The 20,073-nt window shown below is 46.2% G+C and overlaps 1 protein-coding gene and 2 non-coding genes across 3 annotated transcripts; all 3 read left to right on the top strand.

The window, feature by feature from the left end:
- The first annotated feature begins 825 nt into the window (after nucleotides 1-825).
- On the top strand, nucleotides 826-897 carry Trnac-gca (transfer RNA cysteine (anticodon GCA)). The gene has a single exon. It is a non-coding gene; the product is annotated as a tRNA-Cys (tRNA).
- A 79-nt stretch (nucleotides 898-976) lies between these two features.
- Trnac-gca (transfer RNA cysteine (anticodon GCA)) lies at nucleotides 977-1,048 on the top strand. The gene has a single exon. It is a non-coding gene; the product is annotated as a tRNA-Cys (tRNA).
- Nucleotides 1,049-12,800: 11,752 nt separating this feature from the next.
- LOC119381825 (xaa-Arg dipeptidase) lies at nucleotides 12,801-18,030 on the top strand. The gene is made up of 3 exons (XM_037649583.1): nucleotides 12,801-12,974; nucleotides 16,761-17,000; nucleotides 17,485-18,030. Exons 1-3 carry the CDS (start codon nucleotides 12,801-12,803, stop codon nucleotides 18,028-18,030), a joined length of 960 nt encoding a protein of 319 aa, XP_037505511.1.
- Nucleotides 18,031-20,073: the final 2,043 nt, after the last annotated feature.

Here is a 20,073-nt window from a genome sequence, read left to right as displayed (position 1 = left end):
TGTACTGTGTGACAAGATTCCTGATTATGTGGTATCAAATGTGTCTGTAAAATGTAACCTGCGTGGATATTTAAGAGAAGTAGTGATGGCATACGGAATATTGAAGGTGCGGTTTTCATCAGACTACTTATCTGATGTACCGAGAAAGCGTCTCTACAGAGATTTACGTGACGTTATGTTACCTCAGCCCATCTACAGAGCGATATATCATGTTGGCCATGAGCGTGACGTATTTAAGAGGGTAAAAATGATGACCGTACGTGCAAGCGCAAAGACATTCTTCTTCCAGCTGCACAGCGAAACATTGCCGGTAAAACCGTGGCTACAAGAGAAGGGTTTCTTCGTCCCGGTGGTCGATAGATTGCCTTATCTGCAGAAAACCCGAGACTATCAACCACATTTTTCTTGACTGTTGGGACGCTGTTTTTCTGTGGGACATTTTGCAGCGCACCTTGAAAAAGGACTTGCCAATCACGCCATACGGTATTAGATTTTTAGCTACGGAAAATCAAGATGGTGTGCCTTTTGACATGTTTATGTTGCTTGTGCTTCACAGCGTGTGGCGAACAAGAATGGCTGTGCGCCATGTAGATAAAGATGCCCGATCTGCGCATGAATATTTCACAGAAAGCATTGTATACATACGAGATGTGTACAAGTCTAGGGACGAACAACCCGAATGGGTGTCGTTATTAGATGAGTTGGCTGCAATGAAGCGCTTTTAAATAAAACCAGTCGCAGCCAGGCTGGTGATTTTAGACTGGTTACGAAGTGCTTGTAAATTTCTGTTATGTGCAAAGGTGGCAATAAAGAAAAAAAAAAAAAGGGGGCATAGCTCAGTGGTAGAGCATTCGACTGCAGATCGAGAGGTCCCCGGTTCAAACCCGGGTGCCCCCTTGGCGTCATGCCTTTTCTTTCCACATATATATTTTTATACCACTGTGAAGTATGTCATTTCCGTTGGGCATTCGCACCTGGGGGCATAGCTCAGTGGTAGAGCATTCGACTGCAGATCCAGTGGTCCCCGGTTCAAACCCGGGTGCCCCCTTAGCGCCATACCTTTTCTTTTCACATATATTTTTATACCGCTGTAATGTATATATGATGACAGAGGAGCGATACGACAGGGTTATCTATGACGAATAGCAGTGGTGCTGCGCAGGAAGTTGCTGAGGAGAACCTTGAGGTTTAGCCTTGAGACAATTCATAGCTAAGTTAGAATCATTAAGATACGTTTACGAGAACGAACCACGGCGTTCTGCTGACATTACTGAATGCAGTGAAGTGGCAGAAGCAGATGATGACGACGACCTCGGAAACTGTGACATGTACCCACTGTCGGGGACCGACCGAGAATAAGGTGTTGCGGGCCGCGAGAATCTGAAGGAGATGGTTCGATTTAGTTTTTTGTCAACCTTACAAATATAAAAAACTAAACTGCAGATAGAGAGAGAAAAATAAAACGCCCATGAAAGCAAGCAACAAAAAAAGATACATTAGGCACTGAGAGAGAGAGAAAGCGAGCACGACGAGACTGAGAAAATAGACGGCGAACTTCAATAACGAGCTTTTCCGATCGATGGCCTTTGACTGCAACCAAAAACATAAAGGCAACAGAACAGGTTTATGACGTTTCTTTTCTATGTATATGTTTTATTTTTGTACTACTCACGGTCTTCGGAGATAAAACGGCAAGCCGTTCCATATAGTGCAGCTGCCACCATACATTCTACAATTTCTTTTAACACAATTTGTTTTATCTGCTTGCCCCTTTTGACTGCACGATTCTAGGTCCTGTGGAGAGTTGTGTCATCCCAGTTGGGACCAAATATTATCATCATCATGAGGCCCAACCACCTTATAGAGGGCCATGGTGAAGACGTAGCGCCGCGCTTCCGAGGCAAGTCCGTTTGATCGAGCCGATGGGTTCGATGAGTAGAGAGGTTCATAGCAAGGCGCTGCGATTCACCCGAGTCCGTCTGGAGTTACTGCGAGGCGACGGCGCCGTTTGTCAAGCATAACGGCCCGCGGGAGCTGTTGATGCCTGAATATATGTATTCTCCTGCGGGACACATGTGCCTTAAAACCATCGATTGTGTGTGCTGCCATCGCCGCCACTCTTTCTCGGCAAGAGAAAGCCTTTCTCCAGCGACTCCCGGCTGGGGAGACCCTTGCAAAAAAAGAAGGATCGAGTACGTGTTCCTCACTGACAGCCCACAACCGGCTATAGGGCTCTGTCCTACAGTGATGCTCATGGGTTTTGATGCAGGTTTAAACGCAACTCTCGAGCTCAGGCGAAGACAGTGACGTTGAGGGCGGCTTTGGGGCTTACAAGTACGTCGCATCGCTTGCCTGCGCTTGCCAGTCGCGGTATCGCAGCGACACCTTTGGCGATGGATCCCGTGGCGCGTTGCGTCGTGGAAACGGTGGATGTCAACGCCAAATTGCTCAACGACGTGCAGGCAACTATATGGCCGTTGCCGGAAATACGTTTCGAAGAAAAGAGAGCGCATGACCTGCTGACGGAAGAGCTTCACAAGGCAGGGTTCCAGGTAAGGGAAGCGTCTCGTACAGCGTCTCGCCCTCGTTACTTTGCATTTCCTATACTGTGTATCTCAGCTCCTCCACGTAAATGTATCGCAGGAGAAGTTCCCTCTTTCTTTTTTTTTCTCTCCTGCTTACACGTCTCGAGCGTGAATTTTGTCATTGTGTAAGTGCATTCAGACACCACATGCATCCAATTCCTCAACGAAAATGGAAGCTCTGCTGATAAAATTTCAGTACGCATGAAGACACGAAGCAGCGAGCTTGAAGTGATTACACACTTATGCGAAAAACATCTACCACGTGTTCCAGCTAACATTAGCCAAGCTTAACAAGAAAACAAAAGAAATAATAAACCTAAGAACAACGCAACAGAGAAGGACTAGCGAAGAACACACACACAGCGCTAGTCCCTGTTTGTTGCAGAAGTTGCGCCTTTTCCTTTCCTCAACCTCTCCTCCTCCTGTTTGTTGCGCTGTTCTTACGTTTATGATGTCCTACCAAGATGCCCAAGTTTCCACCCTTCATAACAAAAGAAAGTAGGCAAACTATACTGTTATGGGACCTATGCAGTGTTCGGTCATCTGTCCTATTCCGCCAGCAACGCATTTTTTTCCCGTGCGAGTTACTTGGCTGATTAGACGAAAGAAACGAAAATGATCTAAAACACAACATCTTGGTTACGGTTAACGTTACCTGGGGGGGGGGGGGGGCACCCCCTATATGCAGACTCGCGATAATCAAATTCTGGCTGCATTAAGAAATTTTTTTCCTTTGTAAATTGAATTTGCCAACATTGTCTCAATTGCCTACCTTGAGCCGGCACATAAAACGTAAAAATAGGTTTAAGAGGCTTAGAACGGCAGAAAGTTGAGCTAGTCGGTAGGTGTTCATCGCAAAAGAAGGTGGGCGTGCAAACACGGACACAGGAGAAGAGAACGAGGCGTTTGTGTTGTCTCGCTCCCTTCTCCTTTGTCCGTGTTTTCACGCCCACCTCCTTTCGCGATGAGGTTTAAGAATAATTAAACGCTACGACGTAATTTGTCCTTGCAAATTACGACTGCTAAAAAATATACTGGCGTTGCCATTTACTCTGTTACGTTAGTTAATATAGTAACTAACAGTGTAGTGAAACGTAATCTAGGAGAACTAGGAGAATAAGGATGGGATGGACTACGTTCGGCAAGTACTCTCAAATCATGAATGGTAATTTACCACTATCACTCAAGAGGAAGGTATAACAGCTGCATCTTACCGGTACTTACCTATGGAGCAGAAACCTGGAGGCTTACGAAGAGGGTTCAACTTAAACTGAGGACGACGCAGCGAGCAATGGAAAGGAAAATTATAGGTGTAACATTAAGGGACAAGAAGAGAGCAGAGTGGGTCAAGGAACAAACGGGTGTTAGGACATCTTAGTAGAAACCAAGAAGAAGAAATGGACATGGGCAGGGCATGTAGCGCGCAGGCAACATAACCGCTGGTCATTAAGAGTAAATGACTGATTCCAAGAGAAGGCAAACGCGCGAGGGGGAGACAGAAAGTTAGGTGGGCAGATGAGATTAAGAAGTTTGCGGGTATAACGTGGCAGCAGAAAGCGCAGGACCGGGTTGATTGGCGGGAGGCCTTTGCCCTGCAGTGGGCGTAGTCTGGTTGATGATGATGATGAAACGTAATCACCCTCACCCAGCTTCCCCTTGTGACCTGAAATATGGCTTCGAATATATCTTTAACTTACTTCCAATTCACAACCTCTATGAGGAGCGTTAAGTCCAAGTTACTGGTGCCGAGCTGCATTTCGGAGCAAAAGGCTCCGTCAGACTGTGTAACCTTTTGCTATTGCTTCGATTTCTGCTGATGTACAGAAACAAATCGATAAATCAAAGTATGAAACTGATTACCACTAGTACTAAATGAAGCACATAACTTCAGTACTCCGGCAAAAACGTACTTTTCGCCCTTAATACAGTCACCATGATACAAGGTCGGTTTTGCAGCTGCAACTCTGCTCGTGAAACGCTGCAGCGAGTGCAGTTACATTCAGTGCATGCTGCGTTGGCGCACATATAGCAGACCACTCGAGGCCACCATTACAGAAGTTCTTGCACCTACACTGTAAAAAATATTTTGTGAAAAAAACAGAAATTGTCTGGCAGCTCTCTTGCCACAAAATTTCTGTAAAGCTATGTTTTCTATTTTGAAGTTTTCTGTCTTTTAACAGATTTTTTCCGTTTTACTTTACAGAAGTTTTCTGCATAAACACAATGTTCAGTTTTGTGTTACAGAAAAAACTTGGTTTTCTGTTTTTCTTCTTTCTGTTATTTCACTGTTATTTTCTCTTTTACAGTACAGAAGTTTTATGTTTAAAAACATGTTTCAGTTTTCAGACTCTGAAAAAAAAAAACTGTTTTCTGTTCTCATCTATCTGTTATTTCGCTAATAGTGTCTGTTATCGTTTACAGAAACGTTATCTATAAGTACAATCTCGGATATCGAGTCACATAGGCTGTGTTTTCTGTTACTGCCCTTCTGCTATTTCATTACTGCATTTTAGTTCGGGAACATATTTTTTATGCATAAAGATCAACTTATATATATTTTCTTATAAAAGCATTCCTTAGTACAAAAAAAAAGTAGTTATGTCACTTGTACAAGCGATACGCAAAAATATTTTGTTTAGCCAAATGCAATGGCAAAAATACCAATATACTGCGTTTGCATATTCCAAATATATTCAATTTTTAAAAATAATATCTGGGGTTTTACAAGCCATAACCACGATATGATTATGAGGCGCATCGTAGTGGAGAGCTTCGGAAATTTCGACAACCTGGTGTTTCTAACGTGCACTGACATCGCACAGTACGTGGGCCTGTACCATTTCGCCTCTGTCGAAATGCGACCGCCGTGGCCGGGGTCGGACCCGCGACTTTCGGGTAAGCATCCGAGCACCGGAACCACTGTACTACCGCAGCGGACACTGTGCACTTCTTGGAGCTACACCCGCGAAGTGTTGCTTCCAGCATTCTAGTAAACAACGCAATAAAAACAGGCACGTTTCAGTAGATTCTCCTTTCATGATAAAAGAAACGAATCTTTATTTAAGCACAGGAAATGCTGCATGTAAACAGCTTCAAAATAATGAAAACTGCGTACATGTTGTCACCGTAGATTCAAACTGGTTTGGAAAATGTGTAGATATACCGTATTTACTCGAATCTAGGCCGACCCTGATTATAAGCCGACTCGCAAAATTCGCAAGGCCAGAAATCTAAGCCACCCCCCCCCACACACACTTTCGCACATCGTTCTTTCGAAAAAAAAAAAACATCAACTTACATTCGAGTAAATACGGTATATTCATAATGACATTGCAAATTTTTCGTTGTAACACTTAGCATTCAGTCTCGCAGAGCTTTGATTAAGTTGGTCTTTGTTGTGTGAGGCGGCGCTGCTTCCTTGACTTCTCGACCTTGCTCCCTTTTTCAGGGTTGAGTGCTGCGGCTGCCCTAAAAACGAATAATGGTATTTTTAGGTGCACCAGGCTGTTGCATGACTATGCTGAACATAATGGACCACACTGAGAACAACATTGATTATGTTGGTAGAGCACTCAAGAAACCCTCGCATTGCCTCTTTAAGGTGTGTGTGGAATCAGTTAAAAAAATAACCTCATGATCCAGATGGAAATTCATTTCTATAAAATTGCATTATGGTTCATAAAATGTCATTTATTGCAGTGTAAGGACTTTAAAGGAAATAATGCTCCTCACAGAGCAAGGTTCATGTGCTTTTAAACACTCACCCAAATACAATAAAAACTCATTAATTTGGATTTCATGGGTCCGGAAAAAACGTCTGAATTAACCGAATGCCCAAATATCGAAAGTATCAAGAAAAAAAATAAACAAATTACTGTTATATCAATGCATTTTCTTTTTCTTGATGAATGCGCAAATCCAGTATCTATTTTGCACAGGAGTAAAAGCCACAATTCCTGTCAATAGGTTCATCGTTCACAATGAGACCGCGGCCCAAGACCCCGTGTATTAAGCCGAAACGTTTTCTCAACCCATCCCTTATTACGTACCTCCGCGAGCAACACCATCACGCCCACGTGATGATCATTTTGTCGCCGAAAAATTGGCCCGCAACTGATCGTTTGTCTATCGGAATGTAACAAGCGAGTTTTACGTGAACTTGCGAAGTGCCGCTGAAGGTCCTCACCTTCAACAGCTTCCACCATGTATGAGCTTTGTGACATTGTGCGAGCATAGACCAAAGTCAAAACAATGCTACCATGCTATTAAACAAAACGAAGGTGTTATTAAACAATGCATGTGCTTGCTGGGACCCGAGAACACCCCCGAACAATCCGATTTTTTAAGTGCACACGCATGATTGCATGGTAGGCACTATGGGTTTCACAATTTCGATCTGCTAAAAATTACACTGAAACCATTGTAGCGCGATAGAACCGGACAAAGTGCATGATGGGACACCACGGGCACAATTTTCACCACGGATTTTATGGCATTGCCCCAGACAATCAGGGAAAAAACATACTCATCCTAAAGCGCATGCGTGCACATGTTCTCCATTGCAAACAATAAGATATGAAAAAGTCGTGTGTAGCTATAGATGCCAAATAAACTTATAGACGTGTCGCTGACGCAATCTGTGCCCATTTTGCTTACAGGGAATTCTCGCTTGATTGCAAGTCGGTCCTTTGTTTATTATGTCTCTTTCTCTTTCTGCGTTGTGCTCACAATTATGGTATACCAACTAGCCCGGACACACACCTTGCTCCGGCAGCAGAACTGCATAAAAAAGGGCTCTTATTTAAATAATGAAAATTTTCATGTTACTTAGTGCCCCTTCGAAATCCTCATTAAACAGTGATTAAAAATACTTGACACGTCAACCGTTCCATATAATAACGTTATTACTTAAAATCTTTCATGACCGCTCAGGATTCCCGTAGACAGTTTTACACTTAATAAGCTGAACATTTCCATTTAGTCATACCCTCCATCAGAACCCTCATTGACGTAGCCAAGTGGGAGTGTAGTATCAGATGTTGGAAATTCCCCAGTACTTTCCTACTTTTGTACTATCTAATGTGGCTTTATCTAAGTTAGTTGCATGAATCTTGTTGAAAAAGTCAGAAAAATCACATTAAGTTTTACCTTTGTGTGAACACCAGGGTTAGGCTGACCTCCTTGCGGTATTCAATAGTAAAGGCGAAATGTGTAAAGAACATCAACTTGAATGCCTGGCACCGTGTGGTGGATTCGATCACAGCATGGGTATCAATACGGATGGTAAATACCCCGGCAGTCAGCAAGTTCTCCCCTGGAACAAAACATTTCCTGTTTAGAAATATTCAGCAATATATTGCAAGTATCCCTAACACTAACTTTGGAAATAAGGTACCTTTAGGAACACGGCACGTCTCCGACGTTATCTTCACTTGTACTTGCCTGCAATAATAAAAGTTATGACGTTTTTTATGCGATAAGTAGCCATTAAAACTCATGTACCCTGGAGTTCGAACAAGCGTACGAAGACAATTAAAAGTTAGACAATATTTTTTATCGAACTACATACATTGTAGATGTGATATAAAATAAAAATAAATAAATGCTCTCAATAATAGAAGGTAAATTAAAGCAGCGAACAATTTGAGGAGCAGGCCACTGTGAAATAATCATCTTACCTTCTGGCAGCTCAAGATGCAGCACCACCTTAGGGCATTATAGCATCAGTGCCAACTTAGTGTAATCCATTTTGTTGTGTTTTAGTGCAGGTGATTTGGGCTTCCATGACACAAAACCATATAAATCCTTTTGGACTCTTCGTTTTCTTTACAGTCCTAGTTTCGTCCTCGGTATCTCGTAGCACTAGCTCAGAGAAGGAGCTCTCGGAACACTTTTCTGTGCTGTTCCAATGGGTGCCTCATGGAGAATGCATTCATGTTTTTGTGCAGTGCGGCATACTTCATGAAACGTGGCACAGACGTTTTGGTGGTACCACAGAGACTGCAGACATACATCGCTGAAATAAATAAAAAAACTGCAGTTACCGAAAGAAATAGAAAAGTCTGTTATAACGGTATGCACTTCTTTAAAGCTCTAAAGAGAAAGGAAAGGAGGCTAATGCCTGACTGTAACAAACATTTTTGCCAATTCAGAGAGCATGAATCTTTAACACTAAATGCTATACCTAATTGAAACATATTCCTAATGCTTTCAAAAAGCCTTTAAAGGCATGCGCATTTGCACGGACGTGAGGCTAAGCACGCAGACGAATAACACCAGAGCACGTCGGCGCGCTCAGTGAACCTCCATTGCAGAAAGTGTTTACGCAAGGAATCAACAATGCATGCGCAATGACGTTCGCAATGACGGATGCTTCGCGTCGACTATTTCATTATTTGGGCTAGCGAGCCACCAAGTTGCGATTTCCGTCACACTTTTTCGTTACCAGAAATACATTTATAAAGGGCACGTGGTGGGGAAATTTGTCCAATGATCTGTATCAATCTGGGAAAACTTGCCACCTGATATGGAGCAAAATGTTCTTCGTTTTATGAAAAGGAGAGGGTCAATTGGTTTTTATTTTTACTGAAATACTCCTTCGAGTTGGGCTACGCCATTGGGCCAGAAGACGAGTTGCACCTGCCTGCAGGGCCGTAGCCAGAAATTCTTTTCGGGGGAGGGGTTCAACCGCTCTTTATCTATGTTCGTGCGTGCATATTTAGACATGCAAAATCTAACTATTAATTGGGCGGGGGGGGGGGGGGGTTGAACCCCCATCCTGGTACGGCAATTTTTGCCTATTACATGCTGTAAACTATACATAGCATGAAATTTGCTTCTCCGCAAAAGAGCAACGCAATATATATGTTCAAAATCTATAGAATATTGTGAATGTTTACAAATCGCAGAACACTTCTAATGAGCAATTCGCTTCATTCAAGGAGTGATGCGCTTAAAGGAGTAGATGTTATTTGTTCAGTGGTAATATTAGCGTAATTACAGTTTGTTTCGCATGGCGTCATTTGGCAGGAAACAGCACCGTCAAATAAACAAAGCCCATCTGTCGCGGTAGCATGCCTGGCAAAACGCACAGACCATTCCGTCATATGCCAGTCGTCTGAGCAGTTCGGGAGCCGCTGTTATCTGCCAAGCTGCTGTTTTTGTGGCCTACATGTCGATAGGGCGGAGGTATAGAACGGATGTCCTTCTAAAGCTGTCGACCAAAACGTGCGCATGTCTTTTTTTTTTCAGACGCCCTAAACCTCACGCGCGACAGAACGTGCGCCTCAAAGAGCTAAAAAAATTTTGCGTTCAGCGACGAACCCATCTGGCACACACGTCTAGAACACACTTGGTTGCGTTATTCAAAATTTGTGTCGGTACTTTTGTTCGACGATGGAAGAGTAATAACTACTGCCGCCAAGCACTGGTGAACAAAACGGGCGAGAGCCAACGAAAGATTCATTCGCCCTTCAATACGCCACTAAAAACAAAGTCCGCCTCTCCGGAAACCGGGATTCTTTAAAGGTAGTCACGATCGATGTCCACAGTAAGCCTTCACGCACGGCTAGAAAAGCGGCGTCGGCGTTGGTGCCCACTGAGAGATCACATGTGACATGTGCCACGATGCACCGCCTGTACTACCAGCGCACTTGAGCCCACTTTCCAGGGGTGTTCACGGCTTCACGCCGTTGTGTGTAAACCACGGATAACAACCGCGTATCTAACATGAGCTTCAGCAGGGAACACGCCAATCCGAAACGCGCCGAGTTTCTCCTACCGAGGAGAAGACGTGCTCCACCGCAACGCAGGCGGAATGCGATGACGCGAGGTAGCGCGTGCAGTACACGTCAAGCCCGTGCCCCATTGGCTAGTCAATCGAGGTATCAGTTTACCGAGTGGATGTGCCCCACACGTCCATTCGGTAAACTAGGTTTACCTAGGTTATCTATCTTTCGCCAGGAACTTAAAGCTTCGTAAGGAAGGCCATCCAATGATACTACGCCAAGAAGCTATGCGTTCGCACATTCCCGCCAGCAATGTTCAAGATACACAGCATTATACAACCAAGCAGAACTTATCATGCAATGACCACTACAAAACACTAAACGCCGTACACCAAGCCACAACAACATTGCTCAGGGCCATGTTCACTATGCACGAGAAAGCTACCTATTACACGTAGATAAACACACAAAAAAAGGAAACGTTTGCACTTTCATTAAAAAAAGAAAGAATTATATGCTCTGTAACGTCGCTGGGTTAGCTGAGTTCAGGTATACGCACTTCATTAGTTTTTAGAGAAAGTCGGGCCAAGCTACAAGAAAAAAATAGGTGCAGAAACATAGAATACACAGGTTTGATGTAATAAAGAAAAAAAGCGGGTAAGGTGAACAAATACCTCTCATTATTCTGCACAGCGAAACCTCGTTAATGGCTGCCCGCAGAGAACGCACATGAAGTGCGCTGCGAACGCTGTAGTATGCGCTCTGCAAACGTCCAAGTACAAATTAGCATACCTTGACGTACGCTGCCGCTACCAGCAAAGAAATAAATGTAGTACAACAGCAGGCGTTCCCTCAAGCACCCACTTACAAGGCCTCGACGTTGTGGTCGCACGCGCTGCCGACGCAAAGCTGAATTAGAAACTACGCGAGAGCGAATTTCGAAAGCGGGCAGGCATATCAACGAGTTCTTGATGTAAGGAAGTCTAGTGAGAAGCAAACCACCCACCTTTGAATGACAGACGCACAAAAAGCAGGAGCAGGAGGGTGCCGTATCCGCGCTTTACAATGCAGCCATGCGTAGCCGCGCTTCGACGTGAGCGGTAGCCATCTTGTAAATGCAGGGGCCCGCGAGGCATGAACGTAGAACCGCAGAAAAGACTCGCAATATTAATCAATCAAAATAACATTGTGGGAGAAACCAGAAAAACATGAAATATTATTTCACGGACATTTGTAATCTTTGAAGTATTTAAAACTGTGGAGGTTCAATTTTGAGTCGTTTGTTTTGCTGAAGGTCACGAATAACAGGAAATTTTGGTTTCTTTTTTTAACAGATTTCCTTCATGACACATTTACAGAAAGTTTCTTTCGCGGTACAGAAATGTCATGTATTTTATCTGTAAATTTACAACTATTTTTTACAGTGTACGCAGGTTCACTTCGAGGCGCGGCCGCGCTGGCTGCACTGGCGCTGCGGATAGCGCGGCTGCGCGCGCGCGTGTTGCACCCAACACAACCTAGATTGTTGCACACATGTGCTCGTCGCTGTACGTGCGCTCTTCTACATTCAAGTGCGAATGCGCTTGCCGGGAACAAGAGCCAGCTTCTTTTGGATCCGTTGTACTGGTTCTGGATGATGCATCATATCAAACCAGCGTGGCTCTGTATTACATACCCTGGTACTCTGGGAAGTGCGATACACTGCGGTATCAGTGATGCAATGGCGATCTATATCATGCGCTTGCTTTGTTCACCAGATCAGATTATTTCACTATTGTACCTATGTTTAGAGCATGCATACATTACCTTGACCCCTGTTATCACCTACCAGCGCGGCCATCACAGGTACATCTGGTTTAGCGCGTCACAGCTGATGGCGAGCGTACGCCGGCGGCAAACAGGCAATAAGGACAGGCTGGTTTCTATCGCGGTCAGTCATTTCACCTGATCCTCAGCCCCCGGCTAGTGTTACCGTATATGCTACCTCTAGGTAGCAGAGTAACGCGTTGGTCCGGCTAGCAATCACAACTATGCGAAGACCGAAGATGCACTCTGTTGTTGCAGGCGACATGCCTAGCGTGTCGCCGATCGACATACCTGGCGTGTCGCCGACCGGCGATGAAGTTTAATGACAATAACTAGTGGTGTTAATCCAGTTCACTGCAGCGGCGGCGTCGGGAAATACAAAAATTAGCCTGAAAATCAGGTTCTCCGCAATGCGTGGTTGCTAGCGGTGTTAGGAAAACAGACGCGAAACTACCTAAAGGTAGCATGTACCAGTAACTCTACCCCGGGCAAGACTGACTGCCACCTATACGAGCGATAAAAATTGTTGTCTATAGCGTTTAGTTGCGCAGCTGCGCCCCTCCCGCATGTCTTGTAGGAGAGCGTGCCTGCCTGCGCGCAGGTAACACCCAGCTACGTCTTGCCGACGGCATTTCGGGCCGAGTACTCGAAGCCGGGCGTGAGCGCCCCGTGCGTCTGCTTCATGGCCGAATACGACGCACTGTCCGAGATGGGCCACTCGTGCGGACACAACTTGATCGTAGAAGCTGCCCTAGGCGCTTCTTTGGCGCTCAAAAAGGCGCTCGAAACAACAGCAGATCTTCCAGGCCGTGTCATCTGCCTAGGGACACCTGCCGGGGAGAGCGGCTCCAGTAAGGTGCGTGACAAAACTATGCAGCAGTAATAGGATAAACTACCCTGAAACACTTCTTTCATCCTTCCTTTCCTGTGATTCAGTCCTTTACGCTTCCTTCCTTTCGGGCACAGTCGATGAATGCCACGATCACTGACAGGTTTGGCAGGTCGAGTGCGAGAAGTGGGTATAAATAAAATTAAAAGGAAAAATAAGTCACAGTTTCGCCTCAAAGGCGAAGCAATGAATGCGACAGCAAGAAACTGGGATGCCACAGGAAGAACGGTAAGCAGCTAGAAACTTGCTGCGCGCCGCTCAAGCACAAAGGACGCAGGAAAAGAAAGCACACTTGCAGCGCACTGCTCAAACATAAGGACGCACGAAAAGAACGCACAGGTATGCACAGGACGAGCGCGAAATGTCACAGTTGTTACTTCAACTAACCCTATACTTTGGCTCTTCTAGCTAGCAGCTCACTCCTTTCGCAAACGCAGCTGCTGCAGCGAGCAAAGTGACCATCATGCGGTCTGTAACTTTGCGGAGAAAGCACACGACGTACAAAACTCCGCCTCCAGAGATAATCGCGCGAGCTGTTCGACCACGCCCTGTATGTCGAAGTACAAGTCGGAGGCGCACATTCCAACTCCGGCGAAACACTAGATAGATTTAGAATTGGGGACTCAAGAAATTTGCGAGAGAGAGAGAGAGAGACATAACTTCATTTTTGTCCTTGCTGGGGTCAAGGGAGGCGGGGGCCGGGAGACTAGCCCTACCGGAGCCCCCCTTCCTCAGGCGGCGGCCAGACCTTGGGTCTTGGCGGCGTCTTCAGCCAGCCGGACTGCCCAGAGTTGGTCATCCGGGCACGCGCTGAGCAGCGTAGCCTCCCACTGCTCGGGCGTTATCTTAAGTTTAAGGTTCTTGCTGTGTTTGATGGTGTGTGTCGCTACGGGACATGCCCATATAATGTGGTCGAGGTTGGCGCGAGCCACCCCGCAAGCTTTGCATTGTGGTGTGTAAACGTCCCGGTATATGCGACTGTAAATTTGCGAGCCGCCAGGATGCATGCGTAGAACGCAAGCCACTCTCGTACTCTTGCGCTCGCGTTGCCCCAAGACCCTGCAGCGCCTTCCTTTGGGCGGCGAACGAAACCGGTGAGCGCGCGACCTCAATTGAAGAAAATAAAGACGGCGCTTGTCAGGCACGTGAAGACACGGCTCGCGTTCCCTGCCGACGGCGATTCTGGTGACTAAAATAAAAGTTCTTTTGGGTCTAGTTGGTACATATTTCTGAGGCTAAAATTACAGCGCAAACGCACTTCTTTGTCCTTCTTACTTATTCTTTACTTCGTTGTCCCTGCAGCCATCTGAATATGATTTGATGTCTTCGCATATCTAATGCACTATCATCCTTGTTACACGTTTTGGTTTAGAGCTATTGTTGTGTGCGCATGTGCGGTAAGTTAGCCTTGGGCTTATATATGCATTGGCGTATGAAAGAATAAAGCAGTTGTTAGTCAGCGCTTGTGTCGTACGTTTCTTTTCTTCGTGGGTGTCTTGTGCGCTTGCGCTGTAATTTTAGCCTCGGGATTCTGGTCACGGTGGGTGATTCTAATTCAGCCGTATCGTTTCTTCCCTCCTGTGGCATAAGCCTAAGGGGGCGATCGGAGATCTGTTCGTTCCGCTTGTTCGTTCTCCTGGGGAAGAACAAGCGCTCTGATTGGCTGAAGCGGGAGATGCCACTCAAGGCCGGGGGGTGTCGCCATTTCTTTTTTTTTGCTTGATCTTTTCTTTTTTGGTGACGTCATAGCGCGTCATAACGAGTAGGGTGATCGGAGATCTCTGTTCTGCGCCGTTCGTTCTGTACCCATTCTGGCGGCGTACGCGATTGGCCGAAGACGGGAAAAACCACGTCTCTGAGGGGCGTAGCCATTTTTCTTTTTGCTTGATTTTTTATTTTTTTGGTGACGTCATACCGCGTCATAACGAGCATGTCGTCTGCTACAAACGAACGGAGCGCGAGACCGTTCGCACGCGTTCTCTCGGGCGAACAAACGGCTTCGCATGGCATGATGCGGCGGTTGCGGCTGCCGCAACCTGATTTTGAGAAAATGGCGTTTGCGACGTGTGCTTTTCTTGCGGTTGGAGGTGCGAGATGCGTTTGAAGACATGAGCGAGTGCGGCGTCGCTTTCTGTTCTTGAAACGAACAGTGCGAACAAAATGAACGGGCCTGCCACTGGGTTGTGGTCTTACGCGCAGGGACTTCTTAGTTCAAAAGCGCTACCAGCTACTGCCACGTGTCGTCCCGGTCCTCACTCGTGAACGACGGCCCCAGTGGGCACCACGGCGTAGGTATCTGTGGGTGCTCTTTTATAAAAGCCAGCAGAAGCTCCTTTTGACGATTCGACACCCGGGAGCCAAGCCAGACATTCCGGTGGGACGACATCTGAAAAACTGCGACAACTGCTACTTTTCTCCTTTTTTTTTTCGCGTGCGCGACCTCACATAGCGAGCACGTTAGAAAAACTAACACCAATAAATATCAGCGCTCAAACCAATTGCTGTTTCAGAAACTGTTTGAGCTTGAAAAGAAAAACAATATCTTTTCGTATAATAACTGTATTTATTAGAAGGCGAGAAACACTTCGTTTTGAAATATTCGGTCCCTTTGCCGAGGACAAACGATGCGCGTCTACTTCCGGAAAGCTCGCCGCTCACCGCTTGACGATTGGCTGTCCTCTTCCTCTCGGCGGAAGAGAGCTGCGGACCGCCCACTTTTGTGACGTAACACCGCCAGAACGAACGCGGAACGAACAGAGATCTCCGATCCCCCCCTAAAAGAGCCGAAGCGTTCCCACTAGCTCGCGCCACCAGGAGCCACAGGATGCTCTTCTTTTTCCCCGGACGCCTGGTCACGAGTGGCGTGACGCTACAACCCCAAAATGAAAAACTAGCGTGAGTCGTCAGCGATACGACGCAAACGCAGCGCGGGCAACGATGCAGCATGGCCCGCGTCTCGCATAATTTTAATTTCGCCAGGTGTGGCGCGTCTCGTGTGTTTCACGCAACGCCGTGTGATTTTGTACTCTGCCGTTAGTATCCAGGAGAACCAATGACACATGGCGTAATTGTCTAAGGCAGCGCGCTGCGGAGCGAGGGGTCGCAGCGTTTGATTCCTCGCTAGCGCACTTCGGAATTTTTTCTTCTGAATTATTTTTATTTGTGGCTTTTATTTATGCATACGTATACATATACGGGACGTGACGGCGACGGCAAAAATCCGCCGAGTGTGTCCATGTAATTGCTATCGCAATAAAAAGGAAAGTGCATACAATAATGCAAGAGTATTACAGTATCGACCGGCGGTGCATTTCCGTAGACAAGTGTAGCTGTAAATACTCAAATGAAAAAAGGGCGGTTGACAAAATGGTTGTTTAATGAAAATGTCCATAGCAACTCATGTACTTGAGTCTCATATAGTGGGAGATATTCAGGTAAATTTCGATCATCTTGGATTCCTTTACTTGCCCGTGAAGGACAACCCATGATCGCTTTGTTGTAACGTTCTGCGGGAATGCGGCTGCTGAGGTAGGGAACTGGACCGGAGACCTCGTACGGAGCTACCATATGCACCGAGCTACCGTGGCAGATCATCGACAAAGGGTGCTTCGAACGCCCTGTTAGAGTAATGTCTCTCAAGTGAGTGCAGGCTACAATCAGTATAATGAGACTTGCTAAGAGTGGATCTCATGACAATGTGCAAGTCGCTGTGCCACACAATTTTCGAAACAAGCTGGATCACTTGCTCTACAGCTGCTCATGGTCAACGGCGGCGCACTAGCCGACGTGGACGCTGTGATCATGGCCCACCCGAGCTCGGTGAACGACGTGGCTCCGCCCTACTTTGCAATGGGCAAAGTGCGTGCGCGCTACATTGCCAAAGCACTGTACATGGCGTGCGCACCCTCCAACCCAGTGAATGCTCTGGACGCCGCGGTCACCGCCTACACCGCTGTCACCGCTATGCGCCAGCACATTAAACCGACTTGGAAGGTAACACGTTTTTTCGGGATTTTGTTTCTGGTTGCACTGGCAATTACTCTTACTATGATACTCACAAACACGTGCAATAAAACTCGCGACTTTGTAGTCCGCAGCACGAAAGGAGGGGAATGGATCAAGGGCTCGTTGCATTGTTCGACACAACGTAATGAAGCCAAGGAAGGCTTAGGGGACCTTGTGCCTTCCTTATCTTCATTGTCCGTTGGCTTTGTTATGTTGTGTAGCCCGCAGCGGTATCCCGAGGCTTCTGAAGTACTGTGATGTATGCAGAGTAATTGGTGCGGTGTGTCGCCATAATGATGAAACCGCGCGAAAGACTTCATTAAAAAAGAAAAGAAATGCACAGTATACTTTTCCTATTGGTGTGCTCGAATCAACATAGCGAGAGACCCGAGCATGGGGGGGGGGGGGGGGGATACTTGCACTTACCCGACGTAAGCGCAGGCATCCTGAGTGTACGCATGACATATCGCAGGTGCACGGCGTAATCACCAGCGCTGGTTTAGTGGCGAACGTGGTCCCGGACGAAACGGAGCTCTTGTACTACTACCGGGCACCCAATGCGTTGGAGCTGGAACAGCTGCGGCGGCTGCTCGATAACTGCCTCCAGGGTGCTGCAGTGTCCACAGGCTGCACCCTCGACATGGACTGGGAGGGCGGCTACGAGGCGCTGCTCACTAACGGCCCGCTGGCCGACGCGTTCTGCAAGAGCGCTGCATCGCTGGGCTTACAGCTCCAACCGAAGAGCTCGGCAAAGGTCCTCTTCTTGTCTTCCTCAGACATAGGTCACGTGTCCCAGCGCGTGCCCACCATCCAGCCGACGTTCGCCGTTTGCTCGGCTCCCAACCATAGCCGCGAGTTCGCCGCCGCTGTATGCTACAAAGATGCGCAGGGCCCGACGCTGCTCATGGCAAAGGCCATGGCGCTCACGGGCCTCGAGCTCTTCCGCGACCCTGAACTCTTGAAAGAGGTCCGAAAGAACTTCTCCGAAGGGCTCGCGCTGTCCAGCCCGAAGCTATGATCATCACATTTATGCCGCACTGAGAGAATGAGTCTCTTCACCAAAGATGCACACTTACATTTTCACCTCTGCACTCGAACTTCAGTCACAATTAGCGCTCTCTTAGCAACGAATGTGAGTGGGCATGCGACAGCTTCCACCCTATGGAATATCATATCAACTGAAAGCATATATCGAAGACGCTGCGTAAACCCTGTATAGTATGAGAATGTAGGTATTCTTTAAGTTACTGTATAAAACGTGTCCTGAAATTCGCTATTGTGGTGTATTCTCATCTCCACGATGTGTAAAAAGGCAAGCGTTCTGAAGGTATATTCGATGAAATAATATGCACAGTCTGGACCAGAACGTCGGCAATTTAGGGCGAGAGGGTCTAATCGAAAGTAACAACGTTAAGCGTGCAACAAGCCCGGTTGTGCGTGGTTTTTAGCAAGGCGACGAATCGCACATTAAGCATACGAGTGTCTGTGCAAGGACAAAGTCTATTTCAAACTTGTAGAAGACCTAAAGCAAGAAAACTTTGAAAGCGTAGGCAGTGAGAATAACAGCGGTATAGCCGCAAGTAAATATATATTTTTATTACACTGTAACGAAATTCTTTAGATTAGTCGAGCTTTCGAAGCGGAATGTGGGAAAATATACCATCTCGTGAACCCTACAATAGAGATGATTATACCATAGCTTATAATCCATCATTGCAAGTCAGCTGCTTGACAAAGAACATTGTTCTATAAGCGTCTTACAGGGGAGCGAGATTTTAATTTTGCTGTGCTTTAGCGGTAATAAATCACGAGTGATGTAATATACCTGTGCTCAAACATGTAGCCTTACGTAAAACTGAACTATCCGTTAAGACAGAACCTTGAACCTCGGGAATATTTTGAATAACTTGTTCAATCTGTATTGAGTAAAATTAATGAAAATGGGATTGCTGATAGCTGGATCCCTAAGTCCGAAAGAAAATTCAGATAAAAAATATATCCGTTTGCGCTAGTTTACATACCTGACTAAGTGCTTTCCATAATTTTAACACCACGCGATGACACACTTTATTTGATGTTGTCGGCCCATCCGAATTGTTTCCATTGGGACCATTTTTGCCTTGATGTGTGTTGTATTATGTGATTAGCTTATTGAGATATTTTTCTAGCTGCCTCACTGGTGGATTAAAACTTGGTGTTTGCCTAGGTCAACCAACAGAATATTGTCTGCATCAATTACTTCTCCAATGTAGCTTGATCTGATTCGAGTTCACCTTTCTTTCTTACCATTTCACCGGCCAACTGCGCTCACCACAGTGTCGAATCCATGCTTCCAGCTTTCTGGTTCCACTAGGCACTGAGTCGCTACAACGTAAAACTATTCCGATCAGCTTCTATTACATCTTTGCCACTAGCGCTTCGTGACTGGCCAGAACTGTTAAACGCTGCTTCTGCATGAGTAGGCCGGAGAGAGAGAGAGAGAAACTTTATTTAAGGAACAGACGATGATGTCGCCCCCATGTGAGCGGCGTCCTCAGTCCAGGACGAAAAAAAAATTCCATTCCGCGTCTTTGTCGTCATTTGCCCTTCTAATACAACAGCACGACTTATACAGTTAATTTGTTAGATACAGACGCGCCTGTTCACTGGCCTTGCTCTATTCGCCTGCCCAACTTACCGCCCACACCTCAGACACAGTTGTTCGGGATCGCATTGGCCTTCCGAAAGCTATCCCAAAATGCTTTGTCGACAGTCTTGTTATGACCGACTCCAGATTTTTTTTTCTTTTACATTTCCTGTGTATCAGTTCTTGTTTGAATAAATCAAATGTAAGTTTTACTCCCCGTAAGTGTGCACACATCCCTGAACTCAACATTTCTGCAGTCATTTTATTCACTGGTCACTATTCAATGAACCCTCAGTATCACAGTATGACTCCAATCATCAGAGCTTCTTCTGTATTAATATAACTGCTGTCACTCAAGAGAATTAGAAGCATTCATTACAAAACTGCGCCACCGTGTTTCACTGCCTAAATATTTAATCTACATGGGTACACCGG

Source organism: Rhipicephalus sanguineus, chromosome 1 (genome assembly GCF_013339695.2).
Source record: "Rhipicephalus sanguineus isolate Rsan-2018 chromosome 1, BIME_Rsan_1.4, whole genome shotgun sequence".
NCBI lineage: Eukaryota > Metazoa > Arthropoda > Arachnida > Ixodida > Ixodidae > Rhipicephalus > Rhipicephalus sanguineus.
The sequence above is the reverse complement of the archived record's forward strand: the minus strand, read 5'-3'. Positions and strand labels throughout refer to the sequence as shown.